This window comes from Dreissena polymorpha, chromosome 9, assembly GCF_020536995.1.
Source record: "Dreissena polymorpha isolate Duluth1 chromosome 9, UMN_Dpol_1.0, whole genome shotgun sequence".
Taxonomy (NCBI): domain Eukaryota; kingdom Metazoa; phylum Mollusca; class Bivalvia; order Myida; family Dreissenidae; genus Dreissena; species Dreissena polymorpha.
In genome coordinates, this window is record NC_068363.1 from 76,709,045 (window position 1) to 76,732,147 (window position 23,103).

General features: G+C 40.2%; 1 protein-coding gene across 1 annotated transcript in view; it reads right to left on the reverse strand.

Annotated features, from left to right (window-relative positions):
* The window catches only part of LOC127843930 (CCR4-NOT transcription complex subunit 1-like), a 94,698-nt gene that overhangs the window by 47,180 nt on the left and 24,415 nt on the right, over positions 1 to 23,103 (reverse strand). The window contains exons 13-20 of the mRNA XM_052373832.1: positions 22,741 to 22,863; positions 22,212 to 22,357; positions 21,580 to 21,841; positions 5,892 to 6,075; positions 5,410 to 5,607; positions 3,845 to 4,026; positions 2,818 to 2,942; positions 1,419 to 1,608 (exon numbers count right to left, since the gene is read on the reverse strand). Of these exons, the coding sequence (XP_052229792.1) occupies positions 1,419 to 1,608; positions 2,818 to 2,942; positions 3,845 to 4,026; positions 5,410 to 5,607; positions 5,892 to 6,075; positions 21,580 to 21,841; positions 22,212 to 22,357; positions 22,741 to 22,863 (1,410 nt within the window). The remainder of the gene's footprint in view (positions 1 to 1,418; positions 1,609 to 2,817; positions 2,943 to 3,844; positions 4,027 to 5,409; positions 5,608 to 5,891; positions 6,076 to 21,579; positions 21,842 to 22,211; positions 22,358 to 22,740; positions 22,864 to 23,103) is intronic.

Below are 23,103 nucleotides of genomic sequence, written 5' to 3' on the forward strand. Positions count from 1 at the left end.
AGTGGAGAATAAATGACCTGCCTCTGTACTCCACATTCTGGGGGATACATAGAGGATAGTGGAGAATAAATGAGCCCCGGTCTGGGAACACTTGTGCATGTGCTTAAAGTGCTGTCCCAGAGTGGCCTATGCACATGCATTAACCCTTTGCATGCTGGGAAATTTGTTGTCTGCTAAAATATCGTCTGCTGAATTTGTAAAATAAGCATTTTCTTCATTTTTTTTCAAAGAATACTATCACAATAGCAAACAGTTTGGATCCAGATGAGACGCCACGTTCTGTGGCGTCTCATCTGGATCCAAACTGTTTGCAAAGGCCTTTAAAATTCGGTTCCCGCACTGAAAGGGTTAATGCACATGCAGTTAGCACAGTTTTCTCAGAATCAGGCACAAGTCAGTATTGGATGAAGATGAGTTTATCATCTTTTCTGTCTCAGTATTCCATGTACTTGAGGAGAAATTCAGCTTAATCGGGCAAATACTGTAAAATCAATATAATTCATGGGACATCAATTTGTGCTTATTTCATGGTTTGAGCGATCCACGAGTTTAGCACATACACATAGAAAAATGACTGAAGCAAACAACCTTTTATTTTCCAAAATCAGAAATCCACACATTTAAGTGTCCAAGAAAAACTCAATTTCATGCCGACATATAAACGATTTTACAGTATTGGGGAATGAGGGAAGTGTTGGATACAGTTGAAGCTATTCATAGTTCCTGTCTTTCTTCACTGTATTTAATGAAAAACCAACAACCAAGTTGTGTGCTTTATTAATATTTTATTTTGTTTGTTCTTTTCACAAAAGAACAAAATTGATACATTTTATCCACCTCTTCTCAAAGCCAAATCACTTAATGCAACAAAAAAACAAGGGACAAAATTGTCACAAAACCAGGTTTTCATTGTGAAAAAAAATCTGATAAAGGGAGAAAACTCAAACTGAACTTTTGAAATGAACAAACAAAATTAACCCCCTTTTAAGTTTTTTTTTTTTTTTTAATAATCTATTTTTAGTCGTGGCGACCTTGACATTGGAGATATTGACGTGATTCTTTCGTGCGACACACCGTCCCATGATGGTGAACAAATGTGCCAAACGATTTTAAAATCTCACAATGAATGACATAGTTATGGCCAGGACAAGCTCATTTATGGCCATTTTTGACCTTTGAACTCAAAGTGTGACCTTGACCTTGGAGATATCGACGTAATTATTTCGCGCGACACACCGTCCAATGATGGTGAACAAATGTGCCAAATGATTTTAAAATCTGACAATGAACGACATAGTTATGGCCCGGACAAGCTTGATCCGCCCGCCCGCCAGCCAGCCCGCCCGCATTCGCCAATCTAATAACCAGTTTTTTCCTTCGGAAAACCTGGTTAATGATGTTCCCATCAATACACAAACCTCTATCAGTGTTTGAGGAAACTGACTGAAGTGTGGAATGGCCGCCAAATGCTGACAATACGACGGATAATCCTTGAGCCTTGTCTTGAAGCGATCCAGGGCAGCGATACCAAAGAAGTACATCTTGGTACCATGTGGTTTCCTCAGTGCTTCAAGTACATAGCGCAGAGCCAGGCCAAGGGTCATGTACCTGCAGCATTTAGTATACAAATGTTGGAACTGAGCCTCCTTCTCTGAAATCTGGGCTTAATGCATTTGCGTAATTATAGGTTATTAGACGTTTCACTGTACAATACGGATTTATATTTAGACGAGCACATAGTTTGACGTCATATTGGATGAGCCGTTAGGCGAGTCCAATATGCTTTCAAACTGTGTGCGAGTCCAAATATATCACGTATTGTACAGTTTAAATGTCTAATAAGCTTTTTATTCTATATCCCTTTCTTCAGCTCTTTGTTTCATTTTAATTTTCATTTTAAAATGCTTAAATTGCATCTATGCTATTTTCAAGACAAGCACCCGAGTCGATTATAGTACATTCGGATACTTTTTCTTGGTAGCGGATTTTATCGTTATAAAACAATTGCTTAGTGCACTTGTACTCAACTGTCAAATATGGAAAAAATACAGACTTTGGATCCAATACCGGAATATATTGGACGGTCACGTGGTACATATGAAGAATGTCGATTGGATGAATTTATTGGATATAGAATAAAGTGTCTTACTAGATATGCCCTTACAGTCAGCACAGGATAATCAGGTAGGACAATTGCTGCTTTTATGGAATTACAGTTAATAGGATGTCTCTTTTAAACATAAATTCAGTTCAAGTGGAAAGCATCGTTCCTGATTAGTCTGTGTGTCCTGCACAGGCTTATTTGGAACAACACTTTACGCACATGCATTAAGCCCAGTTTTCCCAGAACGAGGTTCCAATAATGTCACTGTCAGAACCCATGTTCACTCAAATAAACAATTTTTCTTGATAGACTGTTGGGGAATTGGATAGAAAATGGTTGTGTCCATGGAATCATTTATCAGTCAAATCATTGAATCTGTTCTTTGTTTAAGAAAGGGCAGAAGTTCAACCAATGTAAACACATGCACATTTATTGTTGATGGTGTTAACCTTTGTCATATTTACGGTTACCAAGTCAAATTAACTTAGATTACTATGCTTAATAAAAACATTTGTTCTCATGTTTTCTGTTATTTAATTATACAATATGTGCCTAATGAATATGGATTAAAGTATGTGGCTCATGAATATTCATCACAAAACAAAGCCAATTCTCCCATGGAACATGTCGTTATACGGAAGATACACTATGCCATTTCATCTGATCACTTTGGCTTTAGCAATAGAATTTCAGCTAGATAGGTGTATCCTTACGTGGCCAGTCCTTTCTCAATGATGCCCCCAAACAGCAAGGCAGTGGTGTGAAGCTCCCGGTCCGGGTATTTTGGGAAAAACTGGTACTCATCAAAGAGATTTCTCAGCATACACTCGTGTACTTCCTGCAAAAGAAACACCTTAAAGTTAGTCAAACAAATTTCAGCCTCACTTTTGGATGCACCCACTATGCCACTAAAGTGTTCTTTCATTCAAAAGCGGGTCTGGTAATCAGCCCCATACCCATAGAATATTAATTTTTTTCCCAAATGGGAGCAAAAAATTCCCATTGGAAGGTTTCCCAATTTTTAATTTTATTTTTAATTTTAGATCTCAGTATTTTGTTCATCTCCCATCCATATAAGTTCAACACATGAATTCATAATTTTGAAGCATTTTTTAGCAAAACAACAACTCTTATTTCCCAATTTTAGTCAAACACCGCACATTTTCCCACTCCAAAGGGACCTGGCCCCATTCCCATAATGGTGAAACAACTGCACTATTAGCTTGCATAAGATTACATGTTTGTGGAAATGCCATCGGATAATTAGCAATTGACAGTAAGCAAAGTTGCATAAATGTAAATAATATGTAGATAGATAGCATTTGACAGAATAATTTGCATATTGTAAACATACAACACAGTCTTAGATCAAGCAAATTCCGTGAAATGATATCCCCTGCCAATTTAAAAATGTGTGACCGGTGAACGGATGGACGAAATGTCCTTCGAAACAACAGACAATACCAATTCTATATCCCTCCGCCTTTGCTTTGACTTAAAATTGGAAATTGTTCTTTTTTTGCTAACAATACTCTCAAATTGAGAACAAACTTTTAAATAATACATTTTTTAAGGTTTACACAATAGAGCAAGATATGAAAATAAACTAATTATTGCATTTTTGTGTGTGAAAACTTTCAATCAGAAATTTTAGACAGTCATTAAGGGGAAAATATATACTTGTTGTAATCGAGAAAGGTGCCAAATTTCAGTCCATGACAAAAACAAAACACTGCCTACCTTCTCTTTCTTAATGGCCGAGTCCTTGAATCGTTTGAGTGTCTCGAGGACCTCGTCGATGGAGATGGTGGGGTAGGGTGGCTGGTTGTAGATACGCTGGAAGTACAGGTTCGCCTCATCCTCCACCTCAATGCTGAACGACTGACGGAAGTTTGGAATCAGGCTGAATATGTCTGACGGGGCTGAAAAGAAAAATGAGAGGAGAAAATTGGGATTGAAGATTTCAAATAGGACTATATGGTGCTTTCATTTCATTTTGTTCATATGGATTTTTATTTTTTTTTGTACGGCAAACATATTTGTCAGGTCTTAAATTCCTTCTTTTTTAATAATTTCTTATAACAGAAATCATATTTTTAAGTATGTTGAACATTTTCAATTGATGGTAAGTGGAGCCATGAAAAAAAAATAAAAATAGAGTCTGATGAAAACACTTGGCTTCATAGTAAATGGAAATCATTTTCGAAAATTGGAGAGGTTGAGGTTAGAATCAAGCGATACTCTCGCATTCAAATGGGTTTAAAATAAAATATTATACTCTATATTTAGATGTGGCTACACAGACATGAGAGACCATATTTAAGATGGCATTTTACTATAATTGACAGATTCTACAGATGGGGCTTAGATAGAAAGGACAAACTGACAATGTTCTGAGGAAACCGCAGGAGTTGCATTTAATAAATTTTTAGGAGATAAAATTATGGGCCATCCAGGAAATTGAAGTAATGTTTTGCCAGATTTTTTACTGTTAATTTGAATATACGCTGTTTATGAATTGATTAAAAATGTGTTTTTTGTCATAAAATACTTGTCCATTTACATGTTATAAAATGCAAATGATACTTCTGCAATCAGTTCTGTGTCAAATACTTTTCAAGAGTTTCCTGTCTTTATAGGTGTTTGAAAAAATTGTCAGCAGTTTTTACATTTACAACTTTTCGTTTTCCAATAGCTGTCAAGGATTATCTACCATACTGCATCTATGAATTCTGATTGGATAAAATTTACAGTGCTTTTGCATAATATGGGTGATGAAGGCCCACGTGACAATAAAATTATTTTTAAAATCACACTACATTTCGCTTCGGCTTTTTTCTCAGGAAATATAAACAAGAGCACTGCATAACGGGTGTCAATGCTCGGCTGCGGGTGCAGTTTTGAATAAATGAAAGCTTGTCAGATTTTTTTTTTTTTTTTTTTAGAGGTCACAGTGACCTTGACCTTTGACCTAGTGACCCAAAATGGGTGTGGGTTGTAGAATTCATCAAGGTGCATCTAAATATGAAGTTTCAAAGTTGTAGGTGGAAGCACTTTGATTTTAGAGCTAATGTTAAGGTTTGATCACGGCGGACACCGGACAGCAGACGACAAGCTGTCTATGACAATACCTCGGGTTTTCTCCGAAAACAGCCAAGCTAAAAAATAAAAAAATTTGGGATGAGGCTCATATGTGTCCTTTCTATTAGTGAACCATATAATAAAGCTGTGTTTAACCCACTGGGTAATTTACCCATTTTTCAGTGTAAACAATTGGATTAAAAAAACTGTGTTTTCCTCCAAACCTTGTGGCTGCTGCATGGTTTGCTGCTGCTGCTGTTGTTGCTGCTGCTGTTGTTGCTGTGATTGCCCAAGGGGATTTGGGGGCTGCGGGGTCTGTTGTTTGATCACCTGCTGGGCACTCAGAGAGCCGAGGGTGTTAACACTGGGCGCACGCTGTGTCCCCATGCCTGGCAGCCCCGAGGAGGATGGCATTGGCAGGTCTGGAAATAGGAAATGTTGGGAATGTCACTGTTAAAATCCTGTTAACAGCTTTAATGTTTGTGTTAACTTTAAATGATTAATTTCTTATTGAGATAACAGGCTTTTGAGATGCTTGTAATAATAGACTTGTTATCCCTTCACAAGCAGGCCATTATTGGTATCTGCTGAGCAAATGTAATATAAAAGGAATCAATCACAAACTTATCTACATAAACATTTGTTCCATTATCCTATTCTTTAGAAACAACCAATGGTTCCCCACCACAACAACAATGCGACCTACTCTGCAGCTGTGAGGTGAGGTTCTGGATTCCAGTGAAGCTGGCATTGGAGCCCGCAGTAGGGAAGCCCTTGGCAGGAGAGCCCGGAGTGGCGTTGTTGGGTGCACCAAGGCCCGCAAACCCTGTACTGGCCTGACCAGGCACACCCCATGAGTTGGGAATACCCAGCTTGTCCACTTGATCCAACTGAAAGTGAAGCATCAGGCTAACCATGGCTGACATTTTCCACCTAGACTGGACTTTCATTGAAAAGAAACTTCCTTTCAACGAAAACAAATCCCTGATAAGCCTATGCAAACTGCACAGACTACCCTGGTTCAACGTTTTAACCCTTTGCATGGTGGAAAATTTGTCATCTGCTAAATTGTCGTCTGCTCAATTTGTAAAATGAGCATTTTCTTCGATTTTTTTCAAAGAATACTATCAGAATAGCAAACAGTTTGGATCCTGATGAGACGCCACGTTCTGTGGCGTCTCATCTGGATCCAAACTGTTTGCAAAGGCCTTTAAAATTCGGTTCCAGCACTGAAAGGGTTAAGTACATGCATTTAGTCCATATTCCAAGAACAAGGCTTGCATTTGAATACAATTTTGTAAAGGCCTTCCCCACAACTAGGTGATCTTCCTTAGAAATTATCTTTAAAAAAATCAATTTATTAAGCACTCCTATAAATAATTAATGGATTTGATTTAAGGTACGATTACAATACAGGGGTTTCGCTGTCGATGGCCATCCGCGCCATTATCGGCGCCATTTGGCGCTAATTTTTTTTAAGTGGCTCCTATTTTTTAAAAGTGGTGAATTAAAAAAATCAGTTAAATCCTATCCGAAAACAAATTTTTTAAATAAAATTCATTTTAATTATTAAATACTTACCTGTTATCGTATGCTTATACTTTCCAAGGGGAAATAACTCATCCGGAATTTTAACTGGGAATCCGCCACCTCAATACCGTAATACAGGCCAGGTTAAACATAGTGCAATGCAACCTAGCCAAAAATCGGTAACCAACCCTCAATATTCTTTCAATATATATACAAAAATATTAATTGAATAGCGGGGTGGGAGGTGGGACTTACCGATAACAGGTAAGTATTTAATAATTAAAATGAATTTTATTTAAAAAAATTGTTTTAATGTCATAAATACTGACCTGTTATCGTATGCTGATTTTGCAGCTGCGGTGGGAAGGTTCGTATATATTTTCCCAACACAGTAGAACCCATAAACAGGGTTATCAGCTAATGATATCAAGTAATCTTCGTTAAAACGGTATTAATTATGACTTCTCGGACAGAGTAATATGTCTATGTCGTAAAGAAGACACTACCGTTAGTGAAACCACAACAAGCCCAAACGTATACAAATTGTATTGTTGGCACTTCGGAAAACGAAGATAAAAAGATGACAAGGTGGTCGGATTCCTCCAGTTAACAGCTTAGAGCACGTCAAAAAGTGGGGTGTGATCAATATATGCCCACAAAACAGACAGAGCTCTTAATTCATGCGGTCAGATCCTAAAAAGGAATGAATCCTTAGATGGATAAGATTAACTTTCCTTAGTCGAGGTCTAACCCCGAGAAATAGAAGCCGCAGACACATCTCCCCCCCCTTTTTTGGGGAAATGAAGAGTGTCTTTGAGAACCTTGAATGGACTTCTGACTAACACTGCTGAGATAGAACTTCAAAGCCCTGATTGCCCAAAGAAGTTTATCCTCATCTTCATGACTACCAGTTTAAGAAAACTTGGAAACTTGAAGGTAGAAGCCACATAGAGGACTTGATATTAAGCAAGGAATCCTGGCTGACACAACAAAGTGAAAACGACAATAGATCCAACTGGAATTGGTCGTATTCAACAGCATGAATTTCACTTCTCCGTATGGTAAAAGCCATAATAAGAAGGAAAACCGTCTTAAAATTATATTGGAACTGTTAATAAGCCTGATGAAAAAGGTTCATAGGGAGCTCATTAAGCATCCCAACATGTTACACAAGTAAAAACCGCTTAAGAAGGTAAAGGAACGAAAAACATAGTGTTGACGTTCCATAGTTTGGATCAGTTCCAAAATAGGTAAGACAGCACAGAGTTGCGATGACTTACACAAAACAAGGTATACGAAAGCATAATCTCTATCCTTTGATGAAGAAAAGAACAAATTTCTTATCATCAAGAAAAAGATGAGAAAAACCTCTATGTATCTAGCAGAGTGATTAAGGTAATAACTATGCTCTCAACTACCCAGTAAAAAATGAATTTCCATAGAACCTTTATACAGTTCTGATGGAATTATCCTTGCACAAGTAACAAGGATTGAAACTCTAACAGAAAAACTTTCTTCTGTAGAGATAACTAAAAGTTATTAATGGCCAGACATGTAGTGGCACATGTTTGGATCAGTAAAAATATGTCTCAGTGAGATATGATATTTGACCTGTGAAGAAGTTTCCTGAAAATAATTGTACAGGAGACTTAAAAGGTCGTAGAACCATAATCCCATGGTTCATTAAGTATATTTCATGAAATTATGGCAAAAACTCAGTTATTGCAAAAACTCACCAAGAAGGCAAGATATTCCAGTTTATGTCAATGGACGAATGTATAACAATCGCACACCCTGCTGTATCGATTTCTGTGAACTGCATTATTGACGTTGTTCAGCATACCGGTATACACTGCGATATACGATCGCATAACGCTAATAACTAGCGTTTGATGATAAACAACATTCTTTGATATACTATGTACACCATGCAACTCGTCTGCAACTTCACTGCCGCGCATGCGCAATTACATTATTGAACCCAACGGAAAAATAATTCGAAAGAAAGAACTGCAGGACAAAACGTCCAACAGGGCGTTGAGACGAACTGGTATGAGAAAGACGATAGAGAAAATTTGTTGTTCTTGCAAAGAACGAATAAGTTCCTGATTTCCAGTGACAAGGAGTGATAATATGATCACCTCCGTGTCTGTAAGTAAACCACGACCGATGTGTGATAGTTGAAACCATCACAAAGGAATCGTGAAAATGTGTTGTAAATGAAAAACAGCTAAAAAGAATTTTCGCTTTTCAAGATGTAGATGTGCAGGTGATTTTCGTTAGGATACCACATAATTGAGAAAATCAAGATACGTTGTTCTATGTGATCGTCCATAACCTTCTCTGCTCACATCTGTATAAGATGTAAGGAAGGTTGTGGTAGAATAAACTATATTCTTGCCAAGATAATCTTCTAGTCTAGACACCACTGAATAGTGGTAAATAATGACAAAAAGATGGAAATCTTTGTCATTAAATAATCCCGAGATTAATACAATTATCTTAAAAATAAAGCTGAAACGGACGTAAGAAAAGACGTCTCAGCAGAAGGACCGGTGACCGGACCGGTAAATACCGACCGGTGACCGGAACCATTTGTCAAGGATGGGTGGGCAAAGAAACCACGGCAAGCCGAACTTTCCCACTCCAAACACACTTGAAAATTGGTAGAATAGGACAGTGTTTAACACTTATAAGTTTATGACCTATCTACAGAATATAGCCTCTTCTTGACCAATAACAGGCGCCTTTAAAATCCTGGATAATACAGGTCGCGAAGTCATCGATTTGCGAAGTACAGAAATATGATTGATAGTGGTACCTCCGGAATCGGAAGTGTGATGGCAGAAAAAGGTGAAAACCCTAGGGGTAAACTTAAGCGGGTCCACGCTTGCCGGTAGAATGCATGGAAGTCTTAAATTCTGACTTGATTAATCCATTTACTTCAAGACTTCTAACCGGGACGAATTCCGAAAGGAATACCACCAGTTATAGGAAGACGGCCTGTTATGGCCAGAAGTGTAATAGAAGAATAACTTTAAGATGAGGTCCCTCCAGATCCTAGGATCTAAGATCTGAGTTCAATAGGTCCTAAGCCATCTACAAGACTGTAGCCGCTATGCAGGCAATCTGATAGGCAATCCTATGTATCAGAACTCTTGTTGATTCCAGTAGCTTGAAAATATGCACTGCCGTAGGAGCAATAGAAAAGCAGAAGTCGATACAAATGTCGTCTTGCTAATCCTGCTAGCGTCATTAATGTGTCCCAACTGTTCCGTGACACTGACTGCAGAGTCTGTAGCCGACAGGTAAAGGCGGTTAAAACAATTCATCCTTCGGGTCTCGAACATAAATTAATAGAGGTCAAATAGTAATGTTCGACCTCAATGCTAGTCTCCGAGCCCACTTCAGCCGATCTATCTGCAAGACCAGTAGTCTGCATGTAGCCGGTTGAGATAGAAGTACAAATAACAGATATAGCATGATTTGGTAACTGTCGCCAGTAGAACATCAGTATTGAAAAACACAAAAAGTCATGTAGATTGTTGAATCCATAAAATATAGTATTCAATACAATCATAGCCAGGGGTATACAACTATGTAATGTAGACGATACCCGTGATACTAAAAATTGACCGATGAAAACAGTGGAATACCGGTAATTGGTGACCGAACCGGACCGGTCAATGACCGGTAACTGTAGCCCGGTGAACGGACCAGTCATAATATGACTGGTGACGTTACCAGTTAAAGACCGAAAAATGGTGGAATCCATATGGTCTGTTATCAATGTCAAGCACTGCTCGGAAAAGAAGATCATGCCAAAAAATCCAATCCGATGGCGATGAGACATCACTTATTATGACCGGTGATCAGTGATCGGTGATATGACCGATGAATGGTGACCGATGTCCGGTGATCGGGACCGGTATAATATAACTGCGTCAGAATGGAAATATCTGGTGCAGAAGAATGACCATCCACGAAGTCATCTGATAATGTTAACCGGAAAACAACGGTAGATTATCAGTATTAAAAGGCATAAGTGTCCTTGTAGTCGTAGTGGAGAAAAGAACAGCTTATCCCGAAGCCTGAATGTTAAACAAACTAGTGTTCGTATACAACTACGGCTCGGTGACTGCAACATGTGTGGATGCCATAAGAAGAACCACCACACGTGGAATGGAGACATGATATTCCTAAAGGAATAAAATGGAGAACGTCAATATGACCAGTAGGTTCATTAACGCCTACGTGAGAAGTGGCGACATCCATATAACTTCGATGCCAAAATATTGTTCCGCTACGCTGGAAATATTGTCTTCTACAATATTGTCTCCGTGAGCATTGACATAATCGCTTTACGAGCGTATCAACGCCGAGAACTGCTCAATGAAGGAGAGGTATGTTCGATAACTATCCAGTGGTGCTCAATGCAGTCCGCTGATGTCTACGTGAAGGTTGACGACGTCCTCGTTTCCTGCGATGTCGAGATCTGGATCGGCCGAGATGTGGATCGGCTGCGATGAGACCGAGATCTTCTAGACTAACGTCTCCGTGAGTGACGACGTGATCGCTTACGAGAGCCGCGACGATGAGAACTGCTCGACGAAGAAGAGCGTGTCCGATGTCTAATCCTTGATGAAGACGATGTATTCAACGAAGAATAGGAGAATAATTCAATGAAGAAGACCGAGTTCTTCTTCTTGACCGGTGACTGGTGTTATCGGTGGCAGGCCTAACTGATGACTGTTGACCGGTGACCGGAGCGGTGATCAATGACCGGACCGGTGACATAACCGGACCGGTGACATGACCGGACCGGTGACATGACCGGTGCTCAATGACCGGACCGGACCGGTGACATGACCGGTGATCAATGACCGGACCGGTGACATGACCGGACCGGTGATCAATGACCGGACCGGTGACATGACCGGTGACCGGACCGGCCGGTCAGATGTTGATCAATGGTCCGTGATCAACGTCCCCGGTGACGTACTGGTCATATCATGACCAGTGTTGTCACCGGATAATGACCGTATGGCGGATGCCAAATGGTCCGGCATTGGTCGATGTCCTTGACCAATGCCATCGGGCAAAGACCGGCTGACGGGTGTCGCCATATGGTCTGATGTTGACCGACTGTCTAAGAGACTTAGCATAGTACGGTCGCGATCGTGCCCGATACCCGGTGACTGATACTGCAACTATCATCCATGATCTGCGAAGTCACCGGGTATTTATCCACTCTTGTTTCTGCCACCATCATGTAGTCGAATATATGAAAAACAAGAGCAAAGCATATTCAACCATAAACTGGTCACAGACCAGATTATCATACGGCACATAAAATCATTATTTGACCATAATGAAAATTATAATAATACTGCCGTAGATCATAAATTAAACAAAAGTTTAATTCAAAACAGATGAAAAATAAAATGACGATCAATTAGATTGTCATACGGAACGTTAAAATCATTATTGCACACAATGGCAAATGATAAACAATCTGTCAATAGAAGAACACGCTTTGCACGATCTCGTAACACATTAGAAGAACATGCTTTGCACGTTCTAGCAATGTATTAGAAGAGCACGTTTTGCACGTGGTCGTTCGCGCCTGAAAACACCCAGCATGGTAGAAATAAACCATTGTTCGATAAAAACAAGCATGGCTTACCTTTTACAAATGAAACAAAATCCATTAAATCCACACAAATTAATCCGAATGAGAAATAAAAAGATAAATAACACAATTTATCTATTCAAAACCCCAATCAACCAAGTGAAAAACAATATTTTAATTCAGAGCCGTAAAACAAATTTTCTTAAGTAAAATTCATTTTAATTATTAAATACTTACCTGTTATCTCTAGCTTACCCCTTTCCAAGGGAGTTATTTCATCCGGAAAATATTCAAGCGCTGGGAATCGTCCACCTCTATAAGAATCCAAATCAGGTTAAACATAGTACAATGCAACCTAACAGGAAATCAAGAACCACAACTCATCTTTCCTTTACGCAAACATAAAAAGGCGATGAGCGGGGTGGGAGGTGGGACTTACCGATAACAGGTAAGTATTTAATAATTAAAATGAATTTTACTTAAGAAAATTTGTTTTAATATCATAAATACGTTACCTGTTATCTCTAGCTGATTTTGCAGCTGCGGCGGGAAGGTTCGCATATTTTTTCCCATCACAGCAAAACCCATATAGAGGGTTTACAGCCAGAGATAGTAGAATCAAGTCCTCTTATAATCTTTGTTAGTACAGTATAGTACTTAATTCTCGGATGGCACCAGTGTACTTACGCCATAGAAGAAACTACAGTTTGAGCCACTACAAGAGGACCCAACTTATACAAATTGTCTTGTTGGCACTCAAGAGAACGAAGATAAAAAGAGGAGAAGGTGGTCGGATTCCTCCAGAAAGCAGCTTGAAGCACTTCAGATAGTGGGGTCTGATTAATATAAGCCCACGAAGCCGAAAGAGCTCTTAATTCATGCGGTCTTATCTTAAACAGGGATAAATCCCTCGATGAAAGAGAAGAATAAGCTTTCCTTATAGTCGAGGCTATCCAACGAGAAATAGAAGCCGCAGACACATCGCCCCCCCCTTTTAATGGAATGAAAAGTCTCTTGCGAGAACCTCGAATAGACTTTACCTTTTTAAGGTAGAACTTCAAAGCCCTGACCGGGCAAAGGAGTCTATCATCATCTTCATGTCCACAAGTTCTAGATAGACTTGGAACTTTGAAGGGTTTGGAAGCCATAGAGGGGAGTTTTTAAGCAAGGAATCCTGACTGACACAACAATGTAACAGAACCATCAGAAGAGTCAAAACGAAGATGACTATCCTCGATAGAAAGAGCATGAATTTCACTTCTCCGTTTGGCTGAAGCCATAGTAAGAAGGAAAACGGTCTTCCATGTTAGGAATTGTAATGAAGCCTGATCAAGAGGTTCATAGGGAGCCTTAATAAGGGAACCAAGCACACAAGCTAAATCCCATTTAGGAGCAAGTGTACGAGATACAGGACGACTAAGTTCCATAGCTCGAACAAGTTCTGAAATAGCTGGATCAGCACAGACTTGTGAAGACTTAGTGAAAGCCAATGTATGCGAAATCATAGATCTGTATCCTTTGATGGAACTAAGAGAAAGTTTCTTATCATCAAAAAGATAAATGAGAAAATCCGCTATTCGTCTAGCAGAGGGATTGAGGGGATTAATTTTCCCTCGAAAACACCAATTGGAGAAGAGTTTCCAACGAGCATCATAGACTGCTCTGGTGGATTTTCTCCTTGCCGAAGCAACGAGGGTTGAAGCCCTGACAGAAAAACATTTCTTCTGCAAAGATTGCCTGATAACGGCCAGACGTGTAAGTGGAACATTTTTGGGTCCGCATGTAGTCTGCCGCTTTGAGACAGAAGATCTGACCTGTGAGGAAGATTCCTGGGATAATCGTACAGGAGACTGAGAAGATCGTTGAACCAAGATCTTCTGGGCCACCAAGGGGCAATCAGGAGTATCCTGCAAGAGCTCACCCTGATTTTCCCCAATATTTGGGGAATTAGAATGGGTGGGGGATAGGCGTAAGCGTCCAGTTGGTCCCATGCGAACGAAAGCGCGTCGATTGCCCACGCTGCTGGATCGTAAACTGGACTCACATACAGAGGAAGTCTGTGATTGTGTCTGGTTGCAAATAGATCGACCAGGGGATAACCGAACTTGAAAAAGATCTGGTTGGTCACTTCTTGATGAAGTGTCCACTCCGATGGAAGTAACTGGTGTTTGCGAGACAAACCATCCGCCAGGGCGTTGAGGCGACCTGGTATATATTTTGCCAGCAGATGAATGTTGAGTGTTTTGCAAAGAACAAGTAATTTTCTGGTTTCCAGATACAGGGATTGAGAATGTGTTCCCCCCTGTGCCTGGATGTAAGCCACCACAGATGTGTTGTCTGTTGACACCATCACACAAGAGTCTCGAAGATGTGATTGGAAATGAGATACAGCTAGAAATACTGCTCGCATTTCTAGATTGTTAATATGAAGGTGAGATTCCTGATGAGACCACAACCCTGAAATTATCAGACTGAGAGGTTCCAGGTGAGCACCCCACCCTTCCTTGCTCGCATCCGTTATTAGATATAATGACGGTTGCGGGGGAAGAAGGGGTACTCCTGCCAACAGAGTCTCCTCGTCTAGCCACCACTGAAGATGAGACCTTAAGGAGGGAAGGATTGGAATCTGTGTTAATAGATTGTCTGGAGACCATTTCCAACAAGCTGAGAGATAGTGCTGAAGAGGACGTAGGAAGAGACGTCCCAACTGCACAAAGTCTGCTACTGAGCTCAGGATACCGTTGAGAGAGAGGAATTCTTGAGCTGTTATATGAGATTGGGACAAAACCCAGTTGACCTTCATCAGAAGGTCTGATATACGTTGAATAGACACTCTGACCCGATTGATGTGGGTCAAGAAATTCATTCCCACAAACGTAAAGTCCTGTGAAGGAATGAGGTCTGATTTGTCTGCATTGAGAAGGAGCCCTAACGAGAGGAGCTCCTTCCAAGAGAATTCTAGGTTGTACAGAAGCAATTGACGATCGAGCTGGTGTAAGAGCCAGTCGTCGAAATACTGAAGAAGAATAATCCCGTGAACTCTGAGGTGTGATCCGACTGCCGACATTAGTTTGGTAAAAACTCGTGGGGCTGTCGCCAACCCGAAAGGCATAGACCGGAACTGGTAGACTTGGCCTTGAAAGGCGAATCGCAAGTACTTTCGGTAGTTGGGATGTATAGGAACATGGAAGTAAGCATCTTCCAGATCCAAAGACACCCCCCAGTGCAGGGGTTTGATGGATTCCCGTATGAAAGAAGGAGTCTCCATTTTGAAAGTTGGTTTGAGGAGATACATGTTGAACACTTTTAAATCTATTACTGGTCTCCAGGAACCATTTTTCTTTTGAACAAGAAAAAGACGACTGTAAAATCCTGGAGAATAAGGATCTTGAACCCTTTCTACCGCCTGTTTTTCCAAGAGCCCGAGAATGGACTCTGGAATATGTGGATGCCGAGATACCAGCTCTATAGGGACGCGAGAAAGTGGAGGCCTTTTTTCGAATTGAAAAGTCAGGCCTTTTGTCACAAGAGAATGAACCCATGCGTCTGAAGTAATTTGAAGCCATCGATTTGAGAAGTGGAAAAGTCTGGCCCCGACTGGTATTTCCGGCATCGGAGGTTGTGGCGGTAGAAAGGGAAGGGACCTAGGGCTGATAAGCAGGAGATGCGCCCCTGCCGGTAGAAGGTTTGAAATTCCTCTGTCCCGGCTTGGGTTTGCCCTTTTTCCCAGAATCTTTATTAGAAGACTTGTGTGACAAAGAAGGTCTGTAATAGGAAGACTGCCTATTAGGACCTGACCGTGGATTAAAAGAAGGCTTTTTAGAGAAAAGGTTATTTCTCTTAGCCGTCTTGAATGCTGGAACTGCTGGTGGCCTAGAAGCAGGATGCTTAAAGACAGGGGTTTTTTTTACTAAGAAAGTGACGCCGATATTCGGCGTCTTCCCCTACCAGAATTTTTCCCCTTAAACTACCATTTCCCCTCCAAAAATATAATTTTTCACCAAAATATTATATTTTACCCTCAAAGAAATGTTTTTTTTCTTTTTGGAAGTCGACACTTATCCAATTTGTACCATGTACAACAATCTCGCTCTCTCTCTCTCTCCCGACGAACACTCAAATCTGGGAATCCCAGTGATTCTATATATAGCTCTTAAATTATGTCATGGAAACCGGGCAACTAATCGTATTAATCATGTGACTATTTTACTGGATTCCGGTCTTGCGCGAGAAGGGTGTTTCGTCAATTAGTTACCGGAAACCAGTCGAATTTTCATCCGGGTTATGTGAAAGCCAAGATATAAACGTTAAAACAGAAAAAAAAGTCTCACAATTGGCTTTCATACACGAACAAAATAAAACGTTCGGACTCGGAAAATATTAATTGCGTTGACACATTTTTTAAGAATGAATCATCAAAAACCGTTGAAACCCAGCAGGATTCGGAGGTACATGTAATCAACATCGATTAATACTGTCGGATTATTGTGAAAATAAAAGTAGACAATTGGCAGCTGCCGCACCTTTCCTTCCAATACTGTAGCAGGTCTAGATCGTCAACCCATTCATCATGAAATTGAAATCACGATATTGACATCGTTCCCCGGCCTCAGTTGAAAACATTTCCCATTATTTGATCTACCCCTGCAACTTTATTTAGGACTTTGACTTTAATATCATACTTGTTCATGTGTTTAAGAACAAAAAGGTCAGAGACATGACTCTTTTTCTAAAAAAAAACCTGAAGTCTGTAGGTCAGTTATAGACATTGAAATGAACAGTTTTTATTTTTTCCCCAAATATGTCTCTTTCGCGCTCGATTTTCCCCTTTTAACCAGCGTCCAGCGTCTTCCCCTTTTTCTAAAAAAAAACCCTGAAAGACCCCTTGGCGTTGTCCAGAGTTGTTTCTAGCTAAAGAAGCATGAAGTTGGTCATCCTTGTCAGCTGTGATTGCTTCTTGTATCCTTCCACCAAAAAGAAACCCTGATGTGAGAGGAGCTGTTCTGAGCGAGTTCATACCAGGTTCCAACAGAAAATCTTTAGGTAAAGAAGTAAGGATAAGATCTCTACGAATCCTTAGCATTTCGGACAATGAAGAAGCAGAAGTGTGAGATAAGGCCAGTGTGGTCCGTGAGAGATGAATTAACAAATCACGGAGTTCCTCCGGAACAGATTCCGACCAATCACACACCATTTGTAAAATTGTCGCTAGCATGAAGTCAATTTGGTTAGTCAAACCTAATGATCTACGTTCCCTCATTTCCCAAGTTTCCAACATTGAAAACGGAACAGAAACTGAATTGGAACCACTTGGCATTACAAGAGATAGCTTGCTTATGTCCGGATCTGGAACCGGAAGTTTTGAAAAATCCAACCCAGATGTTGCATGTGGTACAGGAGGTTTGTAACTTTTACTACCTTCCTGGTGTTTTGGATCAGCTAGTTCCTTAGGAATTTTCCATGTTTCTCCTCGTTTTGGAATAGTCTTATTAGCTGATTCCAATGATTGAAGAACAGATAGAACAGTAGAACCAATGGGAAGTCGTGGGTCAGGACGAGCCGTCGACTTAATAACACTGTTGGGATCAAATGTACGAAAAAGTTGTTCTGTCACAGAAATCGTCGCATTTGAAGACAGTTCAGCAGGTCTTGGACAGTAATCTTCACCAAGAGTACGAAACATCAGTTCATAGATCTGACCAATCGGAGCTAAATATTGATCCGTCTCAACATTAGATTCTGCATCTGAATCAGCCTCACTCTCTACAACACCAGCGGTTTGTATAGAATCAGCAGGAACAGAAGTGAGAATATCTTGTACCGGATTGTAATTGTCTGGTAACAGCGAATGATCATCCCCGACGTCAGTAAACTGATAATGTAAACCGGAAGAAGGTAAATTATCAGCATTGACCGGTACAAAATGTCCCGCCGAATTCTGTATCCATAGTGTATCAGGATTCGACAGGGTAGCTGTAGGGGGTACACGACTAGATACTGTAGATGATACCCGTGGTGTTGACACTGACGCCGTAGTAGTGAGATGAGCTCCTGAAGATGCAATACGTGTGGCAGTCAACGTTGGAACCGACACATTTGGCATGGAAACATGCGATTCCATAACGGAACACGATGGTGAACGACTATACGTATGGTAAGTCCGATGCTGTCTACGTGAACGTTGCCGACGTCCTCGTTTCCTGCAATGTCGAGATCTGGATCGGCTGCGCTGTCGAGATGTGGATCTGCTGCGATGTGATCGAGATTTTTTGGAATACCGTCTCCGTGAGTGACGACGTGATCGCTTATGAGCGCCGCGACGATGATAACTGCTCGACGAAGAAGAGCGTGTCCGATGTCCACTCCTTGATGAAGACGATGTATTCGACGACGAATCGGATGTAGAAGAATACGCCGATGATGAAGACCGAGTTCTTCTTGACCGGCGATTGGTGTTATCGGTGGCAGGCCCAACTGATGACTGTTGACCGGTGACCGGACCGGACCGGTGATCAATGACCGGACCGGACCGGTGACATGACCGGACCGGACCGGTGACATGACCGGTGACCGGACCGGACCGGCCGGTCATATTATGACCGGTTACGTCACCGGACAAAGACCGTAGAATGGCGGCTGCCATGTGGTCTGACATTGATCCAGTCGTTCCATGATCAATGTCGCCGGTATGCATGATGTGAGTCATAAGATCTGATGACGATCGACTGACAACAACACCATCTTGCCCGGTACCTCACTATAAGTGACTTTCTTTAACAAAGCATTCTCTTTAATATCACTATTAGTGACTTTCTTTAACAAAGCAATCTCTTTAACCTCACTATAAGTGACTTTCTCAACCAAAGCATTCTCTTTAACCTCACTATAAGTGACTTTCTCAACTAAAGTGACTGACAAAACCGCTGGTCATCCTTGACCAGTGGAGTCACCGGGTAATCAACGTCGGATGGAGGTTCGTTGCGTTTGCGGCTGATCGACGTCCTCCGGCGACCTGCTTTTGTCCATACGTCGTAAGCCCACAAATCGCAAACCGCACATTTGTTATTAAATGTGCAACCGGTACATGCCAAGCAAGTATCGTGGGAATCCCACCTTGCTTTGATATGACCACAAGAACCTCTATCCTGTAAGTTCATTCTGAAATAAAAGAAACAGAAAGAACCTACAAAAAAACAAATTAATGATTATAAATTCAAATAAAAAGTTAAACCACAAAATGTAAACACAAAGAACGCTGTCCAATGACCTCAATTACTTATTGGGGAATAGGCACGAATTCCTCGTGGTTCACGTGCTCATGACGTCATGTACATGAGCGACGATGCAAACAAAGAAACCCAGCAAAAGCAGAAATATGACAATTACTGCAACAAAAAGTATAGAAATATAAACCGAATGATACAAATAAAAGATAAATAAACTTTATCCTTTTAAACTCCGCCAAAAACACAGTGAAAAGAACACATAAGTCCTGAGCCTAAAATAGGCGTGCACATGGTTTTATCCGGAAAGGAAAGATGAGTTGTGGTTCTTGATTTCCTGTTAGGTTGCATTGTACTATGTTTAACCTGATTTGGATTCTTATAGAGGTGGACGATTCCCAGCGCTTGAATATTTTCCGGATGAAATAACTCCCTTGGAAAGGGGTAAGCTAGAGATAACAGGTAACGTATTTATGATATTAAAAGACACGTATACACCTGGTTGATCCGGAAAGAATATTTGAGGGTTGGTTACCGATTTTTGGCTAGGTTGCATTGCACTATGTTTAACCTGGCCTGTATTACGGTATTGAGGTGGCGGATTCCCAGTTAAAATTCCGGATGAGTTATTTCCCCTTGGAAAGTATAAGCATACGATAACAGGTCAGTATTTATGACATTAAAATGTATACTGCAAATTGAAATCACGCGACCGAGCATTAGCAGCCAGCATCTGTCAGTTGTAAATATTGATTTACGACGATGTAAGCGACCTACAGTGCAGAGTATAAATTGAAATCACTGAAGCGTGCAAGTGTTACAAACGGTGTTTTTACTGCTATTGTCAAGTCTTATGGGGGTTATTATCGGATTAACGGCCCCTTTATGATATTGAGCAATAAATTAAGTAACATGGGGAAAAACTGTCACAACGATCAATAATTATAATGATTAATAGGGCCGCTATTTCTTTAAGCATAACCATGGCATGGGGCTGGCAAAAGCATTTAATTTCTCCACAAAAACAAATACAAACTTGTTTCAACAGGTATTTGAGAGCATTTCTGTTTAAGAGTTATTTTACTGTTCTGGGAAGGATATAATTTGATTAAGATACCAACAATTTCTGAAAAAAAAAGTATATTGTTGACTCAATGTACTATATTTCAGATATGTTAAAATTTGGACATTTAAAGATAGGGACATGTATGTGTTGGTTTGTTGTTGATAGTTTGTAAAAATATTTTTTTATGTTATTTCAGGCAACTAGAATGGATGATGGCAATTATCTGTGCCTTTCTGTCAGGAAATAGGCGTGACAAAACATTCATTTAATTGAACCTGGAAATCATCCACCACTAACAGAAAACGTTTTAACAACAGAAGCAGATGTATGTTATGTCCAAATAACCAAATATAACTGTTAAACAATTTGAAGCGAGATGATTTATTTTCTGATCTTTTATATTTCTTTTTCCATTTCAAATGATGTACATTCGTGTGATTCTATGTTTAAATAATTAATCTTTAAACATTTATGCAGCATTATGTTTAAGGCATTGATGTTAACATTATTATATTATTTTGGTTATCTGTGTTGTTATCAAGTTGAAAAAATGTTATTTATATACAAATAAAGCTTATTAAGACTTATGAAGGTATGACTTAAGAAGGTACTTTGTGTTTTTTATGTAATAACATACTTTTTATAGTGATAATATAGTCATTGACATCAATGTAGTAAGGTTTCTTTAAATGCTTGTTCTTATTAATAAGGTTGGAATAACCGACAGTTTTCACGCCGCGAAAAAGTGGCGACAACTTTTTTGGGGCCAGTGAAACCCCTGCAATAGCTAGTTTAAAAGGGGTTTCTTTTTGTAAAAATGTGACAAGGCAATTGTTCCCCCTTAATATTCATTAATAAATATTTATATATATATTGATTAAATATCTACTGAAATTTCCAATGACGATACTGACTAATATCAGAGTGGCTTATGTCTGTTTACCATTCCCACCTGCTGTGAGGCTGTATTTCCAGCCATTCCAGAGCCCATGGTGTTCTGACCCATTCCCAGACCCATGCTGAGGCCGGGATTGCCCTGAATTCCTGTTGGCCCAAGTGGCACACCCGGTCCGGGACCCATCGCTTGTCCCGGAGTGCCAGGGTTGGGAGGTTTCGGTCCGACTGAGCTTTGCCACTGCTTCATCAGCATGCTGGCGTTGTTAATCATTGTCAGTATGACCTCCGCTAACTCCTGATTGATACTTCTGAAACAAGCAATGTGTTTGTTTATTCAGCTGTAAACCACCACAAGTAAAACTTAAGTCAGTGTTAAGACAGTTTTTGTCACCCACCATTTCACAACAATATTTCAAATCCTGGTGTTGAAGCTTCAGAACAAATAAATGTGTTTATTAATGTAGGTGCCAAGCCCACAAATAATGAAAAAAACACCAATTTTGACAATAAAGGTGTATATTGTTTTAAAGAGAGGAAAAAAGTTTAAATGGCGAAAATGGATGGGGAAAGAAAATGTTAACCAAGCAAGAGCCCTGATTCAGGATGGACGGAGTGATGGACAGAGTGAAAGTCCAACTGCTATCATCTCAAGATAGAATTAAATGTCTCATCACTCACCCTGCAACCTGCTGTAGACAGGTCAACATGACCTTGATGGTTTCTGGGGGCAACTGCTGACTCTTGAGGTCCTCCTTGGGGAAACCACCGACCAACTGGGGGCAGCGACGCTTCAGGAACGTCACACACATCTGGATGAACGGCTCCTAAATAGAAAATAGACCAAGTTGAGAGCAGGAAACCATCTACCAGCTGGGGGCAGGGGCGCTCGAAGAGCGTCGGTCAACAGCGATACATCGCTAATGTTATACTTTTTTTGTACAAACCAACTTTTAATAAAATTTGTATTTGTATTTGTCCCACACATCTAGATGAACAGCTGCTCAGTAGAGAATGAGCAGCGAGCTGGGAAAACAGGGCTTAATGCACGAGCGTAATATGAACCATAACAGTGGCAAAATAACTTGGCATTTAAAAGTGTGATATCAACTATAAGGAGGAAATCTGCAGAAAGGAGGCAGAATTCCACGCTGGTTTTGAAAATCACTATTTGAAAATAACATATGGATTTCATCTTCACAATTCCTACCCTGTGTTCTCTTATCTTGTCTCCCAGCCACTTGTCCAGTTTGAGGTATTCCCTGCGCGAGGCCAGGCAGGCCAGGTCAATGACGAATGCAAACGGTGTGGCGTTGAGCAGCATAGAGAGGGCCTGCAATAACAGAAAGGAATACATAATATTTTTGGTAGATTTTTTTAATATATAGATTTATTGTTTTTAGTTCAACATTTACATGAGAAAAAAAGACTATTGCCAAGCAATTAAAGTCCCCTACCGGCTCCTCCATTGTCAGAAATTCCACGATTGTCATAATAATTTTTTTATTTGTTGCCATAGCAACCAGAATTTTTGATGTAGGAACACAATGAAATGACGTGCATAATGTCCATA